The sequence below is a fragment of the Macaca nemestrina genome, chromosome 4 (genome assembly GCF_043159975.1).
Source record: "Macaca nemestrina isolate mMacNem1 chromosome 4, mMacNem.hap1, whole genome shotgun sequence".
Lineage (NCBI taxonomy): Eukaryota > Metazoa > Chordata > Mammalia > Primates > Cercopithecidae > Macaca > Macaca nemestrina.
The window spans coordinates 103473332-103495196 of record NC_092128.1 but is presented as its reverse complement, the minus strand read 5'-3'; the positions used below and the strand labels follow the sequence as shown (position 1 = coordinate 103495196).

Below are 21865 nucleotides of genomic sequence, written 5' to 3'. Positions count from 1 at the left end.
TTTAACTCCTGACCTCAAGTGATCCATGCACCTCAGCCTCCCAAAGTGCTGGGATTACAGGTGTGAGCCACCATGCCTGGCTGAATATTGTTTTAAACTTTGGAAATATCTTAATCTGCTACATAAACTAATGAATTGTTTAGTCCCGGGGAAAAAAGCATCAGCCCCCCTTAAACTGGTGGGAACAGTTGTAAAATGGACTATTGAGGAAATGCCATTGCAAATAATAATAGAATTCAGAATGTGCAGTTCTATTGTATTCCTTTTCCATCTAGGCAAAATAGTTACATATTTTTCAGGAATTTGGAACTTAGTTTGGCCATATGTTGTTTTCCAGCTCCTGTGGCAAAAATAATTATTTGTTGGATTATTGGATATTTTCATAGAGTTTACCACCTCCCTTCCAAACTTTCTTAGGCCTCTGTGCATAAGGTATAATATTTTTAAATTTTTATTTATTTATTTATTATTTTTGAAACAGAGTCTTGCTCTGTTGCCTAGGCTGGAGTGCAGTGGTGCGATCTCGGCTCACCGCAAGCTCTGCCTCCTGGGTTCACGCTATTCTCCTGCCTCAGCTTCCCGAGTAACTGGGACTACAGGCGCCCGCCACCACGCCCACCTAATTTTTTGTATTTTCAGTAGAGACGGGGTTTCACCATGTTAGCCAGGATGATCTCCTGACCTCGTGATCCACCCGCTTCAGCCTCCCAAAGTGCTGGGATTGCAGGTGTGAGCCACTGCACCCGGCCCTTTAATTTTTTATTTTGTAGAGATGGGGTCTTGCTATGTTGCCCAGGCTGATGGCAAACTCCTAGCCTCAAGTGATCCTCTTGCCTCAGCTTCCCAAAGTGTTGGGATGACAGGCGTGAGCGGCCAAGGCATAGAATTAACACCTCTAAAGGATGGCTGCAGGTAGACTGTATCATCTTACCATTATTCTTGCTTATGACACACCATAGCTTTCCATTAGAAAATATTTTAAGTATTTACTTTGGAAAAGCACTGTATCATACCTAAAAAGCTAATTCCGCTACTACCCAGTTGTTTAGTATGTAATCTTTGTGGAGTAGATTCTCCTAGTCCATGGATCAGTGATAGTGAGGGTGAGAGGAGTCCTTTGACAGTGTCCACAGATGAAGCCAAAGGGAAATCTTTCTTGCTGTAGGGAACTGTGCCATTTCTCCTCCATACTCTGGCAAAGTCCTTTTCTCTGACACCTTGGAGGCGAATGGAAAGGAAAGCATTTCACTTTTTCCTTAGTCTGTTCTCCCTAATCCCTCCCTCCTCCAATATTTACTGTGTTCCAAAAGGGTCTCTAAAATCAGTTCATAAGGAATAGGTCAGGATGAAGAGAACATTAAATCATTAAGTGTTCCTATACTTTGCAGCCATTCTGAAGTATTAAAATGAGTACTTCCTTGTAGGTTTAGAGGGTTAAGGCACAGATCTGAGCTACTAATATTTGTCTTACTTTTGTTGGGGAGGTGCGAATCCCTCTAAGAATCTGAGTTGCTCTTTTGAGTGCACGAACCTCGCCTGCAGAATTTCCTTCCCATCTCCCCGCCTGTCCCAAATACAGATTTTGCGTGCTCAGCATTCTGGGTCTCCCTCGGGTTCAGTCCCTGGATGGAAATAAGGAAGGCCTGGCCAGTCTCTGGTGGCAGGTGCTGCCTAGCACAGGGAGGAGAAGCGTTCTGCCCTTCCCAGGTAATACCTGTCTGTGTAGGGGAAGGAAAAATGGCTTCCCTACACCCTTCTAAATTATTTGTCTAGGCCACCAATTAAATGAACATAAGACGGATTAACAGGAGGGAAAAAAAATCTTAATTACATGTCTATGCATGGGAGTCCCCCAAAAATATGAGACTCAAAGAAGCACCAGGGGAACTTTATATAGCATCCTCAGCTGTGGGAAGGAACGGGATTGGGGCTTCTGGAGGAGGGGTCGAGATAAACTATGGGAGGATGGGGGAGGAAACATGGTGAATAAAGTTTGCCTTTTTATGTAGATAAAAGTCTTTCATGTAATAAAATTTGTCTAGGAGCAGCTCTTTTCCTGATGCAAACTCCTTTATTTTAATGTAAATTTCCTTTATATAATCAATGTAAATTTCTCTTACAAAATGGCAGCTTTTCAGGGCTACTCCTTGTCTACAGTTTCTCAAAGTAATCAGCTTGAAATAGTTAATATGCCAGTGAGGCATATTTTAGGGTGGCATATTCTGGTGCTCTGCAGTCATTTTTGGGGTGCTGTGTCCTGGCCTCAACATCTGTAAATCTGGTAGGCAGGCGGGCGAGCGGGCGGAATTGGAGCTGGTGTTGCAGGCCCATGGGTGAGGGCGCCTCTGGGACAGGCCTGTCCATGTAGCTCTGTGCATCCTCCACTGTGCCACCCACATTGCGCTGGAACAGATTGCACCCGTTTCCCCCAGGAGCCTGTTCACTGTTGAGTATGTGGATGTTATGCTAGGTCAGTAACCTGAGAAAAACACAGTGATGTTTTAGAACCAGAGTACCCACGGTCTTCTCACCTCATATTCTCCCTGCAACCTCTTGCTTTCCTTTCTCCTCCAAGAAAGATCATTGTGCTGAGAGACATTAGCTATTTCAATGAACATAATTTCTGGATCTCTGCAGGATGTGTTATCTCATCAGTTTATTTATATGGGATCCGGAATGCTGAGCATATTTTATTAACTGTTTTAGATATAATATAGTAAATGTAGTTTTGAATTTTCACTAAGAATATCCTTTTTATTCTGACCTGGCTGCTGCCTTTTGTTCATAAAAATATGTTATGTTCCCATTAAAATGGTTGATGGTTTTGTTTTTTGTTTTCCAGTTATGAAAAACCTCCTCCTGGGCTTATCGAGGTTAGTGTGAAGTTTGTACTCTTGGTTATTCCACTAGACATACTTACAGACTCAGTAACTTGTTATGAAAAATGGTTGCATGACATTTAAATACCCTTTTATGGAAAGTCTGTTTCTTTCCTGCAGATGACTGAGGAGTCATAATTTTTAGTGTTGTCACAAACCTCTGCCTTTGTGGAAATTTCATCAGCCATGTTTCCCTTCCCTGAGGAACTAATGCAGGCCCACATGGGTTCCTTGGCCATGGCCCCCTTCTCTCTGACTGGAGACAGCATCTTTAAGCTCAGCTGCCTCCTTTTCTTGTCAGCCTTGCTTGGCTCAGCCCCTCGGTCCATCCTGTGTTGGTTTCTTGAGTATCAGCAGCTCAGAGAGCAGTAAAGTCCGAGGAGACCCGACAGCTCATCCAGTCCCGCTTCCCGGTGCAGGTATCCTTCCTGCAGCTCCCTGGCCACAGCACCAGGGTGTGTGTGCACGAGGGAGACTTAGAGTGCCAGGCCACAGCAAAGAAAACTTGCTGTTTCATAACTCTCAATGAAGAAAGATTCTTTGCCAAGCGCAGTGGCACATGCCTATAATCCCAGCACTTTGGGAGGCTGAGGCAGGTGGACCACCTGAGGTCAGGAGTTCAAAATCAGCCTGGGCAACATGGCAAAACACTGTCTCTCTTAAAAATACAAAAAAAAAAAAAATTAGCTGGACGTGGTAGTACACATCTGTAATTCCAGCTACTCAGTAGTCTAAGGCACAAGAATCTCTTGAACCTGGGAGGTGGAGGTTGCAGTGGACCAACATTGCACTGCTGCACTCCAGCCTGGATAACAGAGCAAGACTCTGTCTCAAAAAAAAAAAAAAAAAAATTCTTAAAAACCGTCCTTCTATTGAAGTTTAATATTCATGGAAACTTGGAAAAAATTACAGCATGCTTGTGACTGTAAAATATGACAGGGGCCTTCAGGGTATAATAAGCTATTCTAGCCTAACATGCCCTTTCTGTTATTCCAGGAACCCTGGTTTACTTTAATTCATATATCTTACTTCATTCTACATTTTGAGGTAGTGAAACCTTTTTTAAAAAAACCTTAGAATCTAATTTACATCAAAATTTGGAGCTCACCAGTCATTGCTATATAAGGACAGATTTTTTTCTGCTTCACCAGTAACTTCTCTAAGAACAGCTACACTGTTTTTGGTATAGTTCTTCTGGTACATTTGTTTCCTGTTTTTTTGATCAAGTGTAACTGTCTTTCTTTCTAGTTTTGAGGGGTAATTAAGATGACGTTGGCACCCACAGCCCAGGAAAAAGCCAGATGAGGGTGACTCCAAGGGAAGCAGGAGAGAATCCCAGCGCTCTCTTGCCATGCTGTTTACACCTTGTTCCCTTTGTTTAGGAAGATGAGGCTAAGCCAGAAGATTGCATACCAGGTGTACCAGGCAATGAACATGCCAGGGAATTTCTGGCTCATGCGCCAACTAAAGGACTTTGGATGCCACTGGGGAAAGAAGTCAGAGTTATGCAGTGTGAGTGTGGGAGAGTTTCCCTAATCCATGCAACTTACACGCCGCAATTTACAAAGCATGTTTACTTCTTTTATTTAACTTGTTCTCACCACAGCCCTCTTATAGCCACGGCATGTTCTCCGTCTTCTAGATGAGGACACAGATGTGTGCATGTCAGTAAGTGGTCCCAGAGAAGATGTAGAGCAAAGCTTTGACTGTAGAGTTCCTGATTCCAAGTCCAGCAGTCTTTACTCAGGACTGTCACTGCCTTGGGAGTAAACTCTTTGGTATTATTCCTGTAATAGAAAGGACTTTCTGTGGTGGAAATGCCATGGGAGTGAGGGATGCATTAGAGGACGGGTCTTTTTGGGTTTTGCCTCTGTTGCGTGCTCTCTATCAGTGGTGATTTGTCCATGTAACTGAGAGAAGCTACCATGGGAGGATGGGTCTACACAGGTAGAACTCTCTGTGCACATGCCCTGCCCCTCCATAGCAGTTAACGCATTCGAGAGGGTATGAAATCACTCTTCCATTGGGAGGCTGAGGCGGGTGGATCATGAGGTCAGGAGATCGAGACCATCCTGGCCAACATGATGAAATCCCGTCTCTACCAAAAATACAAAAATTAGCTGGGCATGGCGGCGCGTGACTGTAATCCCAGCTACTCAGGAGGCTGAGGCAGGAGAATTGCTTGAACCAGGGAGTCAGAGGTGGCAGTGAATTGAGATCACACCACTGCACTCCAGCCTGAAGACAGAGTGAGACTCCGTCTTGAAGGAAAAAAAAAATCACTCTTCCAAATAGTTGAGCTTTTTAAGTTGGTTGTTTTGATGTTTATCTCCACATCTTAACCTCATAGTTGCATTGTTGCTCCATGATTTTTCAGGTTTGGCCATTTTCTGTTGCCTCTGTCCAGTGGAAGATGACTATGTAATTCTATCTCCTGCTCTCACCACACATGTGTACCCTTCTATATCTCATTTTCCCAGTAATTATTGTATCATAAACTTAGTAACATAAGTCTTTGGTATTTACTATGATTATGACCAGAGGTGAGCTGTATCTTGCGAAATGTGTCCACTCAAAATGTGTCCTGTATTTATTGTTTTTCAGCTTTTGTTATTATTATTATTGTTTTTCCTTTCATGTACTGATCTCTAATTCAACCTCAACATTTTTCCAAGCTTCAAACTTAAGACCTTCAATGCATATACTTGAGATGTTCTGTCAATTTCATCTTACTGAAGGTGGCTACTTCCATGCTTATCATCCAGGCATCTCCCTTGACCAATATATGATGGACTGAATGTTTAGGTTCTCCCCATAATTTGAATGATGAAGCCTCATCTCAAATGTGATGACATTTGGAGATGGGGCCTTGTGAATTAATTAAGGTTAAATGAGATCATGAGGTTAGGGCCCTCATGACATGATACCTTTCAAAGAAGAAGTACTAGAGATCACTCTCTCTCGGGCAGGCCCAGGCTCATATACGCATTCTCGCTCTCGCTGTCACTCTGTCCTATCCTACCCCCACCCCCTTGTGCCATGTGAAGAAAAAGTAAGAGGGCTGCCGTCTCAAGTTAGGAAGAAAGCTCTCACCACAGACCTACCTTGCTGGGACGTGGAACTCAGATTCCAACCCTCCAGAGCTGAGAAAATCAATTTCTGTTGTTTAGGCCACCCGGCACACAGCATTGTTATTATGTCAGCCCAGGTTGAATAAGACACCATCATTCTGCAGGTTCCTTTAGCCTCTCTCTTGTGTTGGATCACCCATTTTCCTGTATCTGGAATGTTCTTTGTTACTATATTCTGTTCTTATGGTGTAATGAATCCTAGGGCAATTTCCTTCCAAATGGGTTTATAGGAGGTAGATTTTTTTTTTTTTTTTTGAGACAGGGTCTTGCTCTGTTGCCCAGCCTGGAGTGCTGTGGTACCATCTTGGTTCACTGCAGCCTCGACCTCCTAGACTCAAGTGATCATCCCATTTCTCATCCTCCCAAGTAGCTAGTACTACAGGCATGCACCACCACGCCTGGCTAATTTTTTTTTTTTTTTTTTTTGAGATGGAGTTTCACTGTTGTCGCCCAGGCTGGAGTGCAATGGCGCGATCTCGGCTCCCTTCATCCTCCGCCTCCCAGGTTCAAGCGATTCTCCTGTCTCAGCCTCCCAAGTAGCTGGGACTACCAGTGTGCGCCACCACACCCAGCTAATTTTTGTATTTGTTGTAGAAACGGGGTTTCACCATGTTGCCCAGGCTGGTCTCAAACTCCTAGGCTCAAGCAATCCACCCACCTCAGCCTCCCAAAGTGCTGGGATTACAGGCATGAGCCACCATGTCCAGCCCCTGGAATTTTCATTTTATGTTTTTTAATTTGCCAGGATATCAAATTCTAGGTTAAAAGTTAGCTTCCTTTAGATTTTGAAGGCATTGCTTCATTTTCTTGATTTTCTAGAACAGCTATTGGGACGTCCAAAGTAATTCCAATTTTTGATCTTTTCATAAGGCCTTTATTACTGCTTTGTTTTTTATTTTTCTTCTCTGGAAGTTTATAGCATCTTCTCATTCCTGGTGTTCTAAAATTTCACAATGGTGAGCCCTTTCAATCTGGAATGTAGGTCTCAATTTTACAAATTTTAAAAATTCTTTCCTCACCTCTGTGTCTGCAGTTCTGTTCTTCAGATAGGTACTATCCTTACAGCAGTTAGCCCTGTTCAGGGTAGCAGGGACTACACAAGGGTGTTCTTTTTAGGGATCAACAATTATTAATTAGGGTCATTTTAGAGAGTGGCTGCCACAGTATTCTTGTTTTTTAGTGAGAGATAAAAAGTTGATTGGTAGCCCTAAGTGCCTGAGTAGGGCTTGTTGATCCCCCATTGCAGGGTGATTTTCTAGGTAATTGGTTGGGGAACATCTGAGTTCAGTTATCTATTGGTTTTTCTTCTTTGAGTGGCTTGTATTTTCCCAGAGAAGGTTCACACATGGAAGGGAAAGCCATTCTGTGAGTGTTCTGGGAGCTGAGTGGAGGGAGTCTGGGAAATCTGTCATTGGTTTTCCATTCATTCGTATGATCCTCTGTGTCTGTTGCCACAACTTCCTTGAGATCCACCTGACGTCTCCGTGGCCAGAGACCCTTTGTTATACCTTTTCCACATACTAAACAAACTTCTGCCCAGACCAAGGAGAACTGCCTATGGACATTTAACCAATCCTCCTTATTTTAACTGCCCCTTCACCTCCAGAGGTATCTGGTGCTGCCAATTGCTGAGCTTTGGAGGTTCTGCAAGTAGAAACTGAATCAGTTCTCAGATTCTACCCTCTGCTGCCTTAAACTTTAGTTTTCTGGGATCTGCTTTTCTTTTATTATTCATCTATCCGCATTATAACATCCCACATTTTTTTGTATGTGACTGTTTTATGGTTTCCCAGTCCTTCTGTGTTTATGGCTTCTTAAAAAATGTTTTTTTGTGATTTTGGATGCCCTCAAAATCACCCTTAAATAAATGTGTAATGCAGTGACATTTAGTAACTACCAAGTGTGTGCAACCATCATCATAAATAAGTGTTAGAACATTTTCATCCCTACCCCTCACCTTAAGATCTCTCAACCCATTTCCAGTTCATACCCATTGATAGCCTAGGCAACAATTAATCTACTCTCTTAGTGAATTTGGCTTTTCTGGACATATATAAGTGATCTGACTCTTTTCATTTAGCGTGTTTTTGAGGTCCAGCAATGGCATCATTTATTATTTCCTTATTCTGCTTATCTTTGGTCTGGGTTACTCTTTTTCCTGATTTTTATGATAAAGACCTAGATTATTGATTGAGACCTTTCTTCTATTATAAGAATTAGAAGCTATAAATTTTCTTTTAACCACTACTTTATCGGCATTGTGTAAATTTTGATATGTTGTGTTTTCTTTGCTTGTTTGTTTGTTTGTTTGTTTGAGATGGAGTTTTGCTCTAGTTGCCCAGGCTGGAGTACAATGGCACGATCTCGGCTCACCGCAAGCTCCGCCTCCCAGGTTCAAGTGATTCTCCTGCCTCAGCCTTCCCAAGTAGCTGGGATTACAGGCATGGACCACTATGCCTGGCTAATTTTGTATTTTTAGTAGAGACAGGGTTTCTACATGTTGGTCAGTCTGGTCTTGAACTCCCAACCTCAGGTGGTCCGCCCGCCTCAGCCTTCCAAAGTGCTGGGATTACAGGCGTGAGCCACCACGCCAGCCTGTTGTGTTTTAATTTTCTAACATCCCCTTTGACTCGTGGATTGGTTACACGTGTGTTATTCAGTCTCTACATATTGGATTCTTCAAATTTCCTTATATTGTTGCTTTGTAATTTGAGTCCATCCTAGTTGGAGAATATACTCTGCATGGTTTAAATCCTTTTAATTATATTAATTCTTGTTTTATGGCCTAATATAGGGTCTCTGGATAATGTTCCATGTTGACTTCAAAAAGTGTTTACTCTATTGTTGGGTGGTAGAGTGTTTCATAAATATCTGTTAGGTTCAGTTGATTTATATTGTTGCTTAAGTCTTGTAATTCATTGCTGATCTTCTCTCTAGTTGTATCCATTATTGAATGGAAAGTATTGAAATCTGTATTATTGTTACATTGTTCTTTTTTTTTTTTTTTTTTTTGAGATGGCGTCTTGCTCTGTTGCCCAGGATAGAGTGCAGTGGTGTGATCTCCACTCACTGCAAGCTCTGCTTCCCAGGTTCACACCATTCTCCTGCCTCAGCCTCCGAGTAGCTGGGACTACAGGCACCCGCCACCACGTCCGGCTAATTTTTTGTGTGTACTTTTAATAGAGACAGGGTTTCATCGTGTTAGCCAGGATGGTCTCCATCTCCTGAAGTCGTGATCCCTGGGTCTTATCCTCCCAAAGTCCTGGGATTACAGGTGTGAGCCACCGTGCCCGGCCTATTGTTACATTGTTCTATTTTCCCCTTCAATTCTGTCAGTTTGTGTCTCAACTATCTGGCCCTCTTTTGCTAGGTTACATACATACTTATAAATGTTGTATCTTCTTGATAGATTGACCCTTTTATCAATACAAAATGTCCTTCTTTGTCTCTCTGAACAGTTTTTGTCTTATGGTGTATTTTGTCTGAAATTATTGGAGCAGCTTTAGTTCCCTTTGGGTAACTGCAGCATATATTCCCGTTCCATCCTTTTACTGCCAACCTAATTGTGTCTTTAAATCTACAGTGTGTCACTTATATCCCGCGCTTGGATAGCATTTTTCCTTTTTTTTTTTTTTTTTTTTTTTGAGACAGGGCCTCTCTGCTGCCCAGGGTGGAGTGCAGTGGCACAATCACAGCGCACTGCAGCCTAGACCACCTAGGCTCAAGCAATCCTCCCACCTCAGCCTTCTGAGTAGCTGGAACCACAGGGGCCAGCCACCATGCCTGGCTAATTTTTAAAAATTTTTTGTAGAGACGGGGTCTCACCTTGTTGCCCAGGCTATTCACAAACTCCTGGGCTCAAGCAGTCCTCCTGCCTTGACCTCCCAAAGTGTTAGGATTACAGGCATGAGCCATGGCACCTGGTGGATAACATTTTTATCCATTCTATAAATCTCTGCCTTTTGACTGAAGTGTTTAATCCATTTGCATATAATGTAATTACTGTTAAGGTAATTACAAACCTATGCACACATTTTTGATTTTACCAATTTTAGTGTTAATTAGAAAAGTGGTTCTCCCACTTTGATATTTCTACAAATAAGCAGTAAATATTTTAAAATTCAGGTTATGTGTCTGTATCAGGCCCAACCCAGAAATACTGAATATCCAGTATTTGAATATCCAAAATACTGAATACTGAATATTCAATATTTCTGGGTTGGGTCCTATACCCTGCTTTTCTAACAACCTTCCTCATATTGTTGAATTTGCTGGTCCACGGACCACGCTTTGAATAGCTGGGATCATCTTTCCATAATAAAAGGATTTTGAGCGGAAATGGTATCTTCTGGATATCTATACATCAATCCTTGTTCCATGGCATTTCACATCCTTTCAGCTTTGCCATAAAGGCAGATATTAGTTTGAAAGAGCGTAGTCCTTCTTCCCCAAACTTTAAATGGTGAGGGAGATAAGGATAGGGATAGCTCACAGGCTATCAATAGAAATCCACAAACTTAGGCCTGGCCCGGTGGCTCACACCTGTAATCCCAGCACTTTGGAAGCCTGAGGCAGACTGATCACAAAGTCAGGAGTTCGAGACCAGCCTGGCTAACACGACGAAACCCTGTCTCTACCAAAAATATAAAAAATTAGCCGGGTGTGGTGGCATGCATCTATAATCCCAGCTACTCAGGAGGCTGAGGCAGGAGAATTGCTTGAACCCAGGAGGCGGAGGTTGCAGTGAGCCGAGATCGCGCCACTACACTCCAGCCTGGGCAACAGAGCAAGACTCTGTCTCAAAAAAATTAAAAAAAAGAAAAGAAAATCCACAAACTTTATTTTTTTTCAGTGGTTTCCTGCATTCAATCCTCAAATAAAAATAAAAAGGGGAAAACTTTTCTTGCCCTGTCACTGCGTGTGTTCTGTAGTTGCCAGCATAGAGCAAAACTTGGCTGAACTTACTTAAATCCCTCTTCATGCTTCCTGACCAACTTGCTTAGAATTGCTGAATACTCAAACACAGGGTCTCATTCACCATTCCCATACGATGTCCTGATTTATACCACATCCAGTTGGTGCTGAGAGAATATGAACAGGTGAGAGAAGTAACAAGGATCTCATCCATTCTTGCTTTGCTCACCACTTCCTTTTTCTCAGATGTCAATGCCTGATGCCAGGTCCACTCATTGAAATTCCATAAAGACTGGAATTTGTTGCCTTGGAGCATGTATATACATTCTCTTGTTACTATCCTTCCAGTTCCTCATCAGGACCTTCTGTTGCTTCTAATAGTTAACCTCTTTAAATAGGACAGTTTCCCTCTTCTGCAAGTAAAGTTGCAGTAGGGTTCTGATGACATTAACATTTTAAGAGAACTTGTGATTTTGTTTACTTGAAAGTTAGGGATGTGAACAGAGGTCGACTCAACCTGAGAAAGAAGCTGCCTTAGCCTTCCCAAGTAGCTGGGATTACAGGCATGGACCACTATGCCTGGCTAATTTTGTATTTTTAGTAGAGACAGGGTTTCTACATGTTGGTCAGTCTAGTGACTAAATTTATAAATGAGATTCAGAGCCACTTGATTAATAGAAGATATATACTTTGAAAAATACAGTGAGACACACTGAAAAAAAATTTACCTTTTGCAGTACTTTTCATTGGATTGCTTCATAATTTCTTGGTGTTGGAAAATTAATTCCTAAAGCAACAAGATTAAAGGATGCTTGGGTAAGCAATTAGTTTACCTGTCTTTTCTGGGACCTTACATGGTTCATCCATGATTGCATTTTCTTTTAGAATTGGAGTTTAATGAATAAAAAGTTTAATATAATCTATAAGCAATTAGTTTACCTGTCTCAAAAAACTATAAGCAATTAGTTTACCTGTCTTTTCTGGGACCTTACATGGTTCATCCATGATTGCATTTTCTTTTAGAATTGGAGTTTAATGAATAAAAACTTTAATAATCTACTGATTCTTTATCTCACTTAGGTGAAACACTCTTATCTTGCAGAAATATTTCCCCTTTGCTTGGCTTTTAGGTTGACATTGCAAACGGTATGGTCACCAAACAGGCTACAAAGAATGTCCTTTCTTTATCAAAGACAACCAAAAGTTAGAACAGTTCAGAGTAGTAAGTAAAACCATACAATGTCATTTTACCTTAATCAGAGATGGTGAATCTTAATTAATCCGATAGTCACCAGCGAACTGAATGTTCACATAAAGTACATTCCCAGAAGCCTTTTGGCCAAGATATCTGCTGTTAACCATTTGTGAGACAAATTTAGCTCTTCAAGAAAAAACTAACATTTATAAAAGTGTTCTTTGTTTATACATTGGGTCAGTGATTCTTTTTCTGAAGAAGACTTTGTTCCCTATTCAACTCCCCTTTTTAACATTTATTATATAAAAAGTCATGTCTCATAACTAAAATCAGAGTTTTAGTTTCCCAGACTTTTTTTTTTTTTTTTTGAGATGGAGTCTCGCTCTGTCACCCAGGCGGCTGGAGTGCAGTGGCGCGATCTCGGCTCACTGCAAGCTCCGCCTCCTAGGTTCACGCCATTCTCCTGCCTCAGCCTCCCGTGTAGCTGGGACTACAGGCACCCACCACCGCGCCTGGCTAATTTTTTGTATTTTTAGTAGAGGCGGGGTTTCACCATGGTCTCGATCTCCTGACCCCGTGATCCACCGCCTTGGCCTCCCAAAGTGCTGGGATTACAGGCGTGAGCCTCTGCACCCGGCCTAGTTTCTCAGCCTTTAAAGAGTAGATGTCTGTCTATTACAAGCTAGAATTGTGTATATTTCCTCTTAAATGACAGACAGATCTATCATTAGCATGATCTATCAATCATTCTCCACTTTAACATAGAGTCACCTCCCAGAGGTGTTAATTCACTGTTCAGTAACCACTTCTGCCAAGTGAAATATGCTGCCTTGTGGCTCTACTGGAGTGATCAGCATACAGTTGTCCCTTGGTATCCATGGGGAATTGGATCCCAGTATCCCCTGGGATACCAAAATCCGCAGGTGCTCAAAGTCCCTCAAATAAAATGGTATAGGCTGGGTGCAGTGGCTCACGCCTGTAATTCCAGCAGTTTGGGAGGCCTAGGCAGGTGGATCACCTGAGGTCAGGAGTTTGAGACTAGCCTGACCAACATGGTGAAACCCCAGCTCTACTAAATATACAAAATTAGGCTGGGCACAGTGGCTCACGCCTGTAATGTTAGCACTTTGGGAGTCTGAGGTGGGCAGATCACCTGAGGTCAGGAGTTCAAGACAGCCTAGCCAACACAGTGAAACCCTGTCTCTACTGAAAATACCAAAATTAGCTGGGTGGGGTGGTGGGCACCTGTAATCCCAGCTACTTGGATGACTGAGGCAGGAGAATCGCTTGAATCTAGGAGGTGGAGGTTGCAGTGAGCTGAGATCACACCGCTGCACTGCAGCCTAGGCGACAGAGTATGACTCTGTCTCAAAAAAATAAAAATACAAAAATCAGCCAGGCATGGTAGCACATGCCTGCCATCCCAGCTACTTGGGAGGCTGAGGCACGAGAATCACTTGAACATGGGAGGCAGAGGTTGCAGTGAGCCAAGATCATGCCACTGTACTCCAGCCTGGGTGTCAGAGTGAGATTTTGTCAAATAAAATAAATAAAATAGCATATAAGCTGTGCACACATTCCTGTATACTTTAATCATCTCTAGAGTACCTATAATACTGAGTAAATTGTTGTTACACTGTATTGCTTAAGGAATAATGACAAGAAAAAAGAGTCTGAACATGTGCAGTACAGACAAATCCGTCCTTTTTTTTTTTTTTCCAAATATTTTCGATCCTTGGTTGAATCTGGACGTGTAACTCTTCAGGATACAAGGGCCAGCTATATATGAAACTGAAGTCAAGAGACGTTCTTTTAACATTTTAAGGCATTTAAAGTTTTGTGTTTTTGTCTTAATCTGAAAAATAATTATTCTAGATCAAACACTTTTAGGTGAAATGTCAGTTTTTACAGATAGTATAAAACAAAGCTTGTTGATAAATCTAAAAAATTTAGCATAGTTCTTTTTGACTCAGAAATTCAACTTCTAAGAATTTACCCTAAGGATGTAACAGAACATCAATTTATACAACTCTATAAGCATAATGTTCATAATTGTGAATTTTTTTTTTAATTTTTTTTTTTTTTTGAGACAGAGTCTCGCTCTGTCGCCCAGGCTGGAGTGCAGTGGCCGGATCTCAGCTCACTGCAAGCTCCGCCTCCCGGGTTTACGCCATTCTCCTGCCTCAGCCTCCTGAGTAGCTGGGACTACAGGCGCCTACCACCTCACCCGGCTAATTTTTTTTTGTGTATTTTTTAGTAGAGACAGGGTTTCACCGTGTTCGCCAGGATGGTCTCGATCTCCTGACCTCGTGATCCGCCCGTCTTGGCCTCCCAAAGTGCTGGGATTACAGGCTTGAGCCACCACGCCCGGCCTAATTTTATTTTTTGAAACAGGGTTTTGCTCTTGCTGCCTAGGCTAGAGTGCAGTGGTGTGATCTTGGCTCACTGCAACCTCTGCCTTTCGGTTTCAAGCAATTCTCCTGCCTCAGCCTCCCAAGTAGCTGGGATTACAGGTGCCTGCCACCACACCCAGCTAATTTTTGTATTTTTAGTAGAGATGGGGTTTCACCATGTTGGTCAGGCTGGTCTCGAACCGCTGACCTCGTGATCCACCCGCCTCGGTCTCCCAAAGTGCTGGGATTACAGGCATGAGCCACTGATCCCCACCCATAATTGTGAATTTTAAGTCATTTTTCAATTATAGAATATAAGAATACAGTTTATTTGCCTTATTAAGCAAAATGAAGACCTCATAGTAAGGCTTTTACCACCAAGTCCAATCTTGACTTCCTCCTGAGAGTGGCTTTGCAGCAAATAGCTTGATGTGTTTATTTCCAGACTTCTTTGGGATATGTTTTTTTTTTTTGAGACGGAGTCTTCCTCTGTCGCCCAGGCTGGAGTTCAGAGGCGCGATCTTGGCTCACTGAAACATCTGCCTCCCGGGTTCACACCATTCTCCTGCCTCAGTCTCCTGAGTAGCTAGGACTACAGTTGCCGGGCACCACGCCCGGCTAATATTATTTTTGTATTTTTAGTAGAGACAGTGTTTCACTGTGTTAGCCAGGATAGTGTCTCGATCTCCTGACCTCGTGATCCACCTCCCAGTCTCCCAAAGTGCTTGGATTACAGGTGTGAGCCACTGTGCCCGACCTGTAACATGTATTTTTGAGTACTTATAAATGATCATTCCTATGTATCATTGAGCAACTCCTTTGTTTTGCTTAATACTAACTTTTGGTCATCTAACCCAATAGAACAAAGAGAATTACCTCAGTATTTCTAAACTTGAATACTGTTTTATAGTGTGACTCTTCCAGTTTATGCAGTTATTACCTCATGAAGAATATTATTTCGTGTATTTTCTCATTAGTAAATCCTTTTTATAGCCTTAGTGAGTTATCAATAATGCGACCCTTAAAAGGATTGAAAGATGTTGAGCATACGACTGCATCAAACAGTAAAAAAAGGAAAAAAAAACTGTTTTCTGTAACATAGGGGTTTCATTTTATTTAACTTGTGGTCCATGAAGCCTAACCAAACCTTAACCTTCTCTGTCCCTAAAGGCACATGAGGATTTCATGTATGACATCATACAAGACAATAAACAATATGAAAAGGATGTAAGGTGAGATTGTCCTGTTGATGATATCTACTTAGAAGTTTTAAATTCTACAAAGTTGGAAAAAAAACATTCTAGTACTAGGAGAGTGATATAGTAAACATGGTACTTCATTTGTGAAATGTTTATTGGGTAGGAGTCATGGCTGACAAGACCAGTGTTGGGGAATGAGCAGGCCAGCCTCTTCCTACTTGGGTTGGCTTAAAGCTGTAGGCTTGGTCCAGCTCTCTGACCACTGCGGTTGATATTAGCAACCCCTGTTGTGCTGTCTACTGGCATGGTACAATTGGTACTTTCATGTAATTCAGTTTATCTCCTCCAGCATCTTTAAGGATCTGAGCTTTTGTTAAAAATTACACCTAGACAAGATTAGAGAGTGAAAAATTGGGAGAGTTTGTTTTCTCAAACTGGTTACATTAAATTATGATTGTTGAGGATGTAGATTATCTATTAGGAAACTGAGCAGTTGGGGGAATGGTTTAGTAAAGTGTGTGTCTGTTAGAAATTGTAATTCTAAGTACTGTGGAAACCTACAGAAATGACTAGGACAAGGAAAAGAATATAAAAATGGCTTGTACACCGGTTACAGTCACATAAAAATAAGCATTCAGGTAGAGAAGAATGGAGAAAACAGGTAAAAATAAAAATAATCACTGTCTTTGTGATGTGGCTATTCATGTTCCTTCTATACTGCTTTTGAATGACATACTTAAGAAACTTTTCAATTAAAGCAAAAACTCACTGTTTGATCAATTTTGAATGTTTAGGATACGGCAGTTAAAACAGTTACTGGAGGATTCTACCTCAGATGAAGATGGGAGCAGCTCCAGTTCCTCTGAAGATAAAGAGAAACACAAGAAAAAGAAGAGGAAAGAAAAGCATAAGAAAAGGAAGAAAGAAAAGAAAAAGAAGAAAAAACGGAAGCACAAATCTTCCAAGTCAAATGAGAGTTCCGACTCAGAGTGACAAGGATGTGACTTGTTCAACGTTCTCTTCTCAAGAATCAAACACTGTGGCCAAGGAACAGAGGAAGATGCAGTCAGAGAAAGTAGCAGGATAGAGACACAGAGAGGAGGATACGTGGGTCACAGCAGTGAGCTCCCACCCGCCTTCCAGTGAATATGTGACTCCAGGAGAGGGAGTGTCTCCTTCCAGGTGCTAGCTCTGGACAGCGGCTGATTTTAGGTAGGACAGTTTCTTCGGTGTTGTCCTCCCTGCTGGTCACATGAGTTTACGATTCCTTTGAAATGTCTCCCGCAGGGTGACAGGACTGGGAGAATCTTTGAGGCGTTTCTTCCAGGCCCTCCCACAGCTTGTGCCCTCCACAGTGTGGAATTGAACACCTGGCCTCATGTGATCCTTCCACCTTGGCCTCCCAAAGCATTGGGATAACAGGTGAGAGCCACTGCTTGGCTAAAAGTGCACATTTATATTCATCTGACATGATTTATTGATTTGGGGGCTAGGGAGTTCTTAAAATAACAATAAAAAATCTTGTCTGGCTAGCATTCTACTTAACTTGCTTTCTACTGCCAGAGTCCTGTGATTTTCACAGAGTGACTCAGAAAAGGTTTAGGAATACAGGGGGATTTCTATACTGGGTCAGGTATCCACATCCCAAAATCCATCCCTCCCTTTCTTCCTCTTCCTGTTGCCTGACCACAGCCCATCTGTGCTCTTGTAGCTGAGACTAGGCCACAGTAGAGGCATCTCAGGAGGCCAGGGTGTGTCTGCAGCTGGAGGAGAGGAAGTCTGTCCTTTGCTGAGCCAAAGTGAAGCTGGATCTTGCTCATAGGCAAGTGTGTTCCTCTGTGGCCAACACTGGACTCTTGCTGCTTTAGGCACTCAGTCAGGGTCCCAGAAACTGCTATTTTCTGCCACTTTTCATGGAGATTGCACCTTTTTAAGATTGCACCTCTTTAAGGAACAGCCAAGCCAGGCCCAGACTGACCCTTCTTCAAGTCTCATCAGTCAATGCTCCTGTTCATGGCCTTGGAATACCACCTCAGGAAAACAATCGGTTGAGATTGGAATGGCCAGGACTTATTATTTCTGAAAACTGTAAGGCCAGTGGATTCAGCCTTGCCTTACACTTATCCTTGTCATCATTGCTCAGCACGCAGAACACAGGCCATCTGTCCTCTGCCATATGCTCAGCATTTCCCACCCAGGTACAGCCGGTCCTCTTCTTCCAGGAATTGGCTACTGTCCCTCCGCAATCCCATTCATGATAAAAGCATTCTTACACAACACGAAAGATGCGGCATCAATGATTCTCAAACCTCCAAGACATCCAAATCAGTAGCGTGCTTACGATGCAGATTCCTGTGCTCGACTCACAAACTTCCAGAATTTTCCATCCCCTAGGTCTGAGGTGAACCTGGGAATCTGCCTTGCTAACAAGTGATGCTGATACTGTGGATTTGGGGACCCCACTTGGAGAACCTGTGCTCTAGATCTCTACCCTCTTACTGAAGCCTTCTTCCACTTCCTGCTTTAACTGGAATCCAGCCATCCATCCCTGCAGCCCTTGCAAGGGAATTGTCCCTTTCCCCTCACTCTGTTGTTTTCTCCTCTGTTTCTAGCCTAGATTCCAAGGAACATCACTTTGGCCTGTCATCTCCCCTGATCTGTGATGCTTTTGTCCAAGCTTTCCTCAAAGAAGCGTCAATCAAAATCTTCTGCTTTGCTCCTATAGACAGACTACAGAGGAGAAATCCCAGAGCCCCTACAAATCCATCTCCAAACTCAAATGAGAACTGAGCTCAAAAAGCTCACTAGCAAACCAAAAGTGTGCTTGTCACCCACTTAAACTTTCTTTTTCAGACATCTCTTTCAGGTATACATTTTCCATTTCTATCCAGGGAGACAAAATAAGCCCTCAAACCTCCCTTCACTAAGGCGTCATATAATGAATGTCAGACATCTTACTAATATGGTTTGGATGTTTGTCCCCTCCAAATCTCTTGACGAAATGTAATCCCCAGTGTTGGAGATAAGGCCTGGTGAGAGGTGTCTGGATCATGGGGGTGGATCCCTCATGAATGGGTTAGTGCCATCCCCTTGGTGATGAGTCAGTTCACACCAGATCTAGTTGCTTAAGTGTGAGTGGCACCCCTCCCTCCCTCTTTTGCTCTGGCTGTCACTGTTACCATGTGATATGCTGGCTTCCTCATTGCCTTCCACCGTGACTGTAAACTTCTTGAGGCCTCACCAGAAAAATATTCCAGCACCACACTTCTTGTACTGTTTGCAGAACCTTGAGCCAAGCAAGTGTCTTTTCTTTTTAAATTACCCAGGCTAAAATGGCATCATGATTTCTCCCACTAATCTTCAGGACTGTTAATAGGATGCACTTTACTCCTGTGACTAGATTATGTTACCAGTACAAGGAAAGGGGGACCATCTGGGTGTTCCTAATCAAATCATGAGAACCCTTTGGAACTCGAGTTGTCCCTGGCTGATAACCAAAGAGAAGGTCAGAGAATCCAAGCCTGTGAAAGATTCCACACATCATTACTGGTTTTAGAGTTGAAGGGGCCACATGGTGAGGGATGCAGCAAACTCTCATCAAAGATTCCTGACTCACAGCCAGCAAGGAAATGGAGCTGTCAGTCCTACAGCTGAAAAGATCTGAATTCTGCCACCCTCAATGATTCTGGATGCATATTCTTCCCCAGAGCCTCCAGATGGAAGCCCACCTCTGCCGACACCTTGGGTTGGGGCTTGTGAGATGCAAGGTCGAGAGCCCAGTTGAGCCTGCTCAGGCTTCTGACCTACACCACCATGAGGTAATCAATGGTGGTGGTTTTGAGCTTTTACGTTTGGAGAAAGTGTTAATGCAGCAACAAACTGATCCAGAAGTTTAATGAGCTTTCTCTCCTCCTCACAGGCCAGTCCATCACCTGTGCTCTGGACCCCACCATCAGCCAGCAGTAGGGGGCAGTGACTGGAGCACTGGCCCTGCATCCAGACAGCCTGGCTTTGAATCCCAGCTTTGCTAGCTGTGGAGTTGCTCCACCTCTCTGTGCCTCCAAGTCCTTGACTAATCATATCTACCTCCCAGACTTCTAGTAAGAATGAGGGGACTTGATATGCGTAAAGCATTTAGAGCAGGGTGTGGCACATCTCAACACTCAGCCGGAGTGTTACCTGCTCCTGATGCTATTGCTGTCACCATCATCTAATCCTCAGGGAGCTTCCTCCTCCTCTATCCCATGTCATTCACATCTTTAAACTCTTCCTTTCTATTGTGAGGTTGCCCCAGTGTTTAAAAATTGTTTTAGGCCGGGCACGGTCACTCGTGCCTGTAATGTCAACACTTTGGGAGGTCAAGGTGGGTGGATCACTTGAGGTCAAGAGTTCAAGACCAGCCTGGCCAACATGGTGAAACCCCATCTTTACCAAAAATACAAAAGTAGCGGGGCATGGTGACACACCTGTAATCCCAGCTACTTGGGAGGCTGAGGCAAGAGAATCACTTGAACCTGGGAGGCGGAGGTTGCAGTGAGTAGAAATTAATGCCACTGCACTCCAGCCTGGGCAACAGAGCAAGACCCTGCTTCCCCAAACCCTGCCAAAAAAACCCCAATTATTTTAAAATTATAAAATACATGCCCATAAAGAGTTCACAATTCTGAGCCATTGGGGAATAAAAAGTGAAAAGGGAGTCTACTTATGATGCTTTGATACAGTGCTCCAGATCCTGATGAAAATGTATTAGCAGACACACATGTAAACGTGGGGTTTTTGGTTAGCTTTACATAACTGATAAACACTAGTAATACTGTTCTGTGACTTCATTTCACTCACCATATGTTGGCAATCTTACTGCTCACTACAAGCTTCAAATGGCTACGAAATTCCTTGGTTTGAATATGCCATGATTCGTTTAACCATTAGTCTATTTATCAGAATGCAATTGTTTCCCATTTCTCATTCCTACAAAGAAGACTGAAAATAAAAATATTTTAGTAAATATCTTTGGGTTTTTTTTTTTTTTTTTTTTTTTTGAGATGGAGTCTTGCTCTGTCGCCCAGGCTGGAGTGCAGTGGCACGATCTGAGCTCACTGCAAGCTCCGCCTTCCGGTTCACACCATTCTTCTGCCTCAGCCTCCCAAGTAGCTGGGACTACATGCACCTGCCACCACACCTGGCTAATTTTTTGTACTTTTAGTAGAGACAGGGTTTCACCATGTTGACCAGAACGGTCTTGATCTCTTGACCTTGTGACCTGCCCACCTCGACCTCACAGAGTGCTGGGATTACAGATGTGAGCCACCTCACCCAGCCTTGAGCAAGTATCTTAATGTACGTATGCAAGTATTTCAATAGAATAGTTCACTCATAATGGAATTACATATGTTAAGTTTGTAATTCTACAAAATTAACCTCCAAAAGAGTCTACCAATTTACCCATTCTCTTACAGTATATAAAGTGGCCCATTTCCCGATCCAGCAGCATTTAAACAAGCTCAAGTGTCCCTTAAGAGAAAAAAAAATCCTGAGGCCACGCACAGTGACTCATGCCTGTAATCCCAGCACTTTTGTAGGCCAAGGCGGGAGGACCACTTGAGCCCAGAAGTTTGAGGTTACAGTGAGCTATGATGGCGCCGCTGCACTCCAGCCTGGGCAACAGAGTGAGACCCTGTCTCTGAAAAAAATAAAATCCTCCCTTGATCCAATGTCTCTAGCACTTTTCTCTCGTTTACAGCAGTTTCGTCAACCTTGGACTCATTTATTTTAGGGATTGAATAATTCTAAGTGGTAGGGTTCAATTCTGTGCATTGTAGTGTATTCTGCAGCATCCCTGGCTTGTAACCAGTTGATGCTAGTAGTATATCCTTCAGTGGTGGCAACTACAATTGTCTTTGAATATGCACATGCAAAAGAATACAGTTGGTCCCTTACACTATACACAAAAATCCACTCAAAATGGCTTAAGGACTTAAACTAAAATCTGAAACTGTAAAACTTGTAGGAGAAAACAGGGAAAAGACTACTTGACATTGGCCTTGGCAGTGGCTTCTTGGATTTGACATTGAAGGCACAGGTAACAAAAGCAGAAATAGACAAGTGGGATTGCATCAAACTAAAAAGCTTCTCAGCAAAGGAAACATCAACAAAA

General features: G+C 42.8%; 1 protein-coding gene across 1 annotated transcript in view; it reads left to right on the top strand.

The window, feature by feature from the left end:
* Window positions 1-21422, top strand: part of LOC105475854 (uncharacterized) — a 32698-nt gene extending 11276 nt beyond the window's left edge. Inside the window, exons 3-6 of the mRNA XM_071094137.1 lie at window positions 2843-2873; window positions 4262-4391; window positions 15683-15744; window positions 16506-21422. Of these exons, the coding sequence (XP_070950238.1) occupies window positions 2843-2873; window positions 4262-4391; window positions 15683-15744; window positions 16506-16704 (422 nt within the window). The 3' untranslated portion in view covers window positions 16705-21422. The remainder of the gene's footprint in view (window positions 1-2842; window positions 2874-4261; window positions 4392-15682; window positions 15745-16505) is intronic.
* The last annotated feature ends 443 nt before the right edge of the window (window positions 21423-21865 follow it).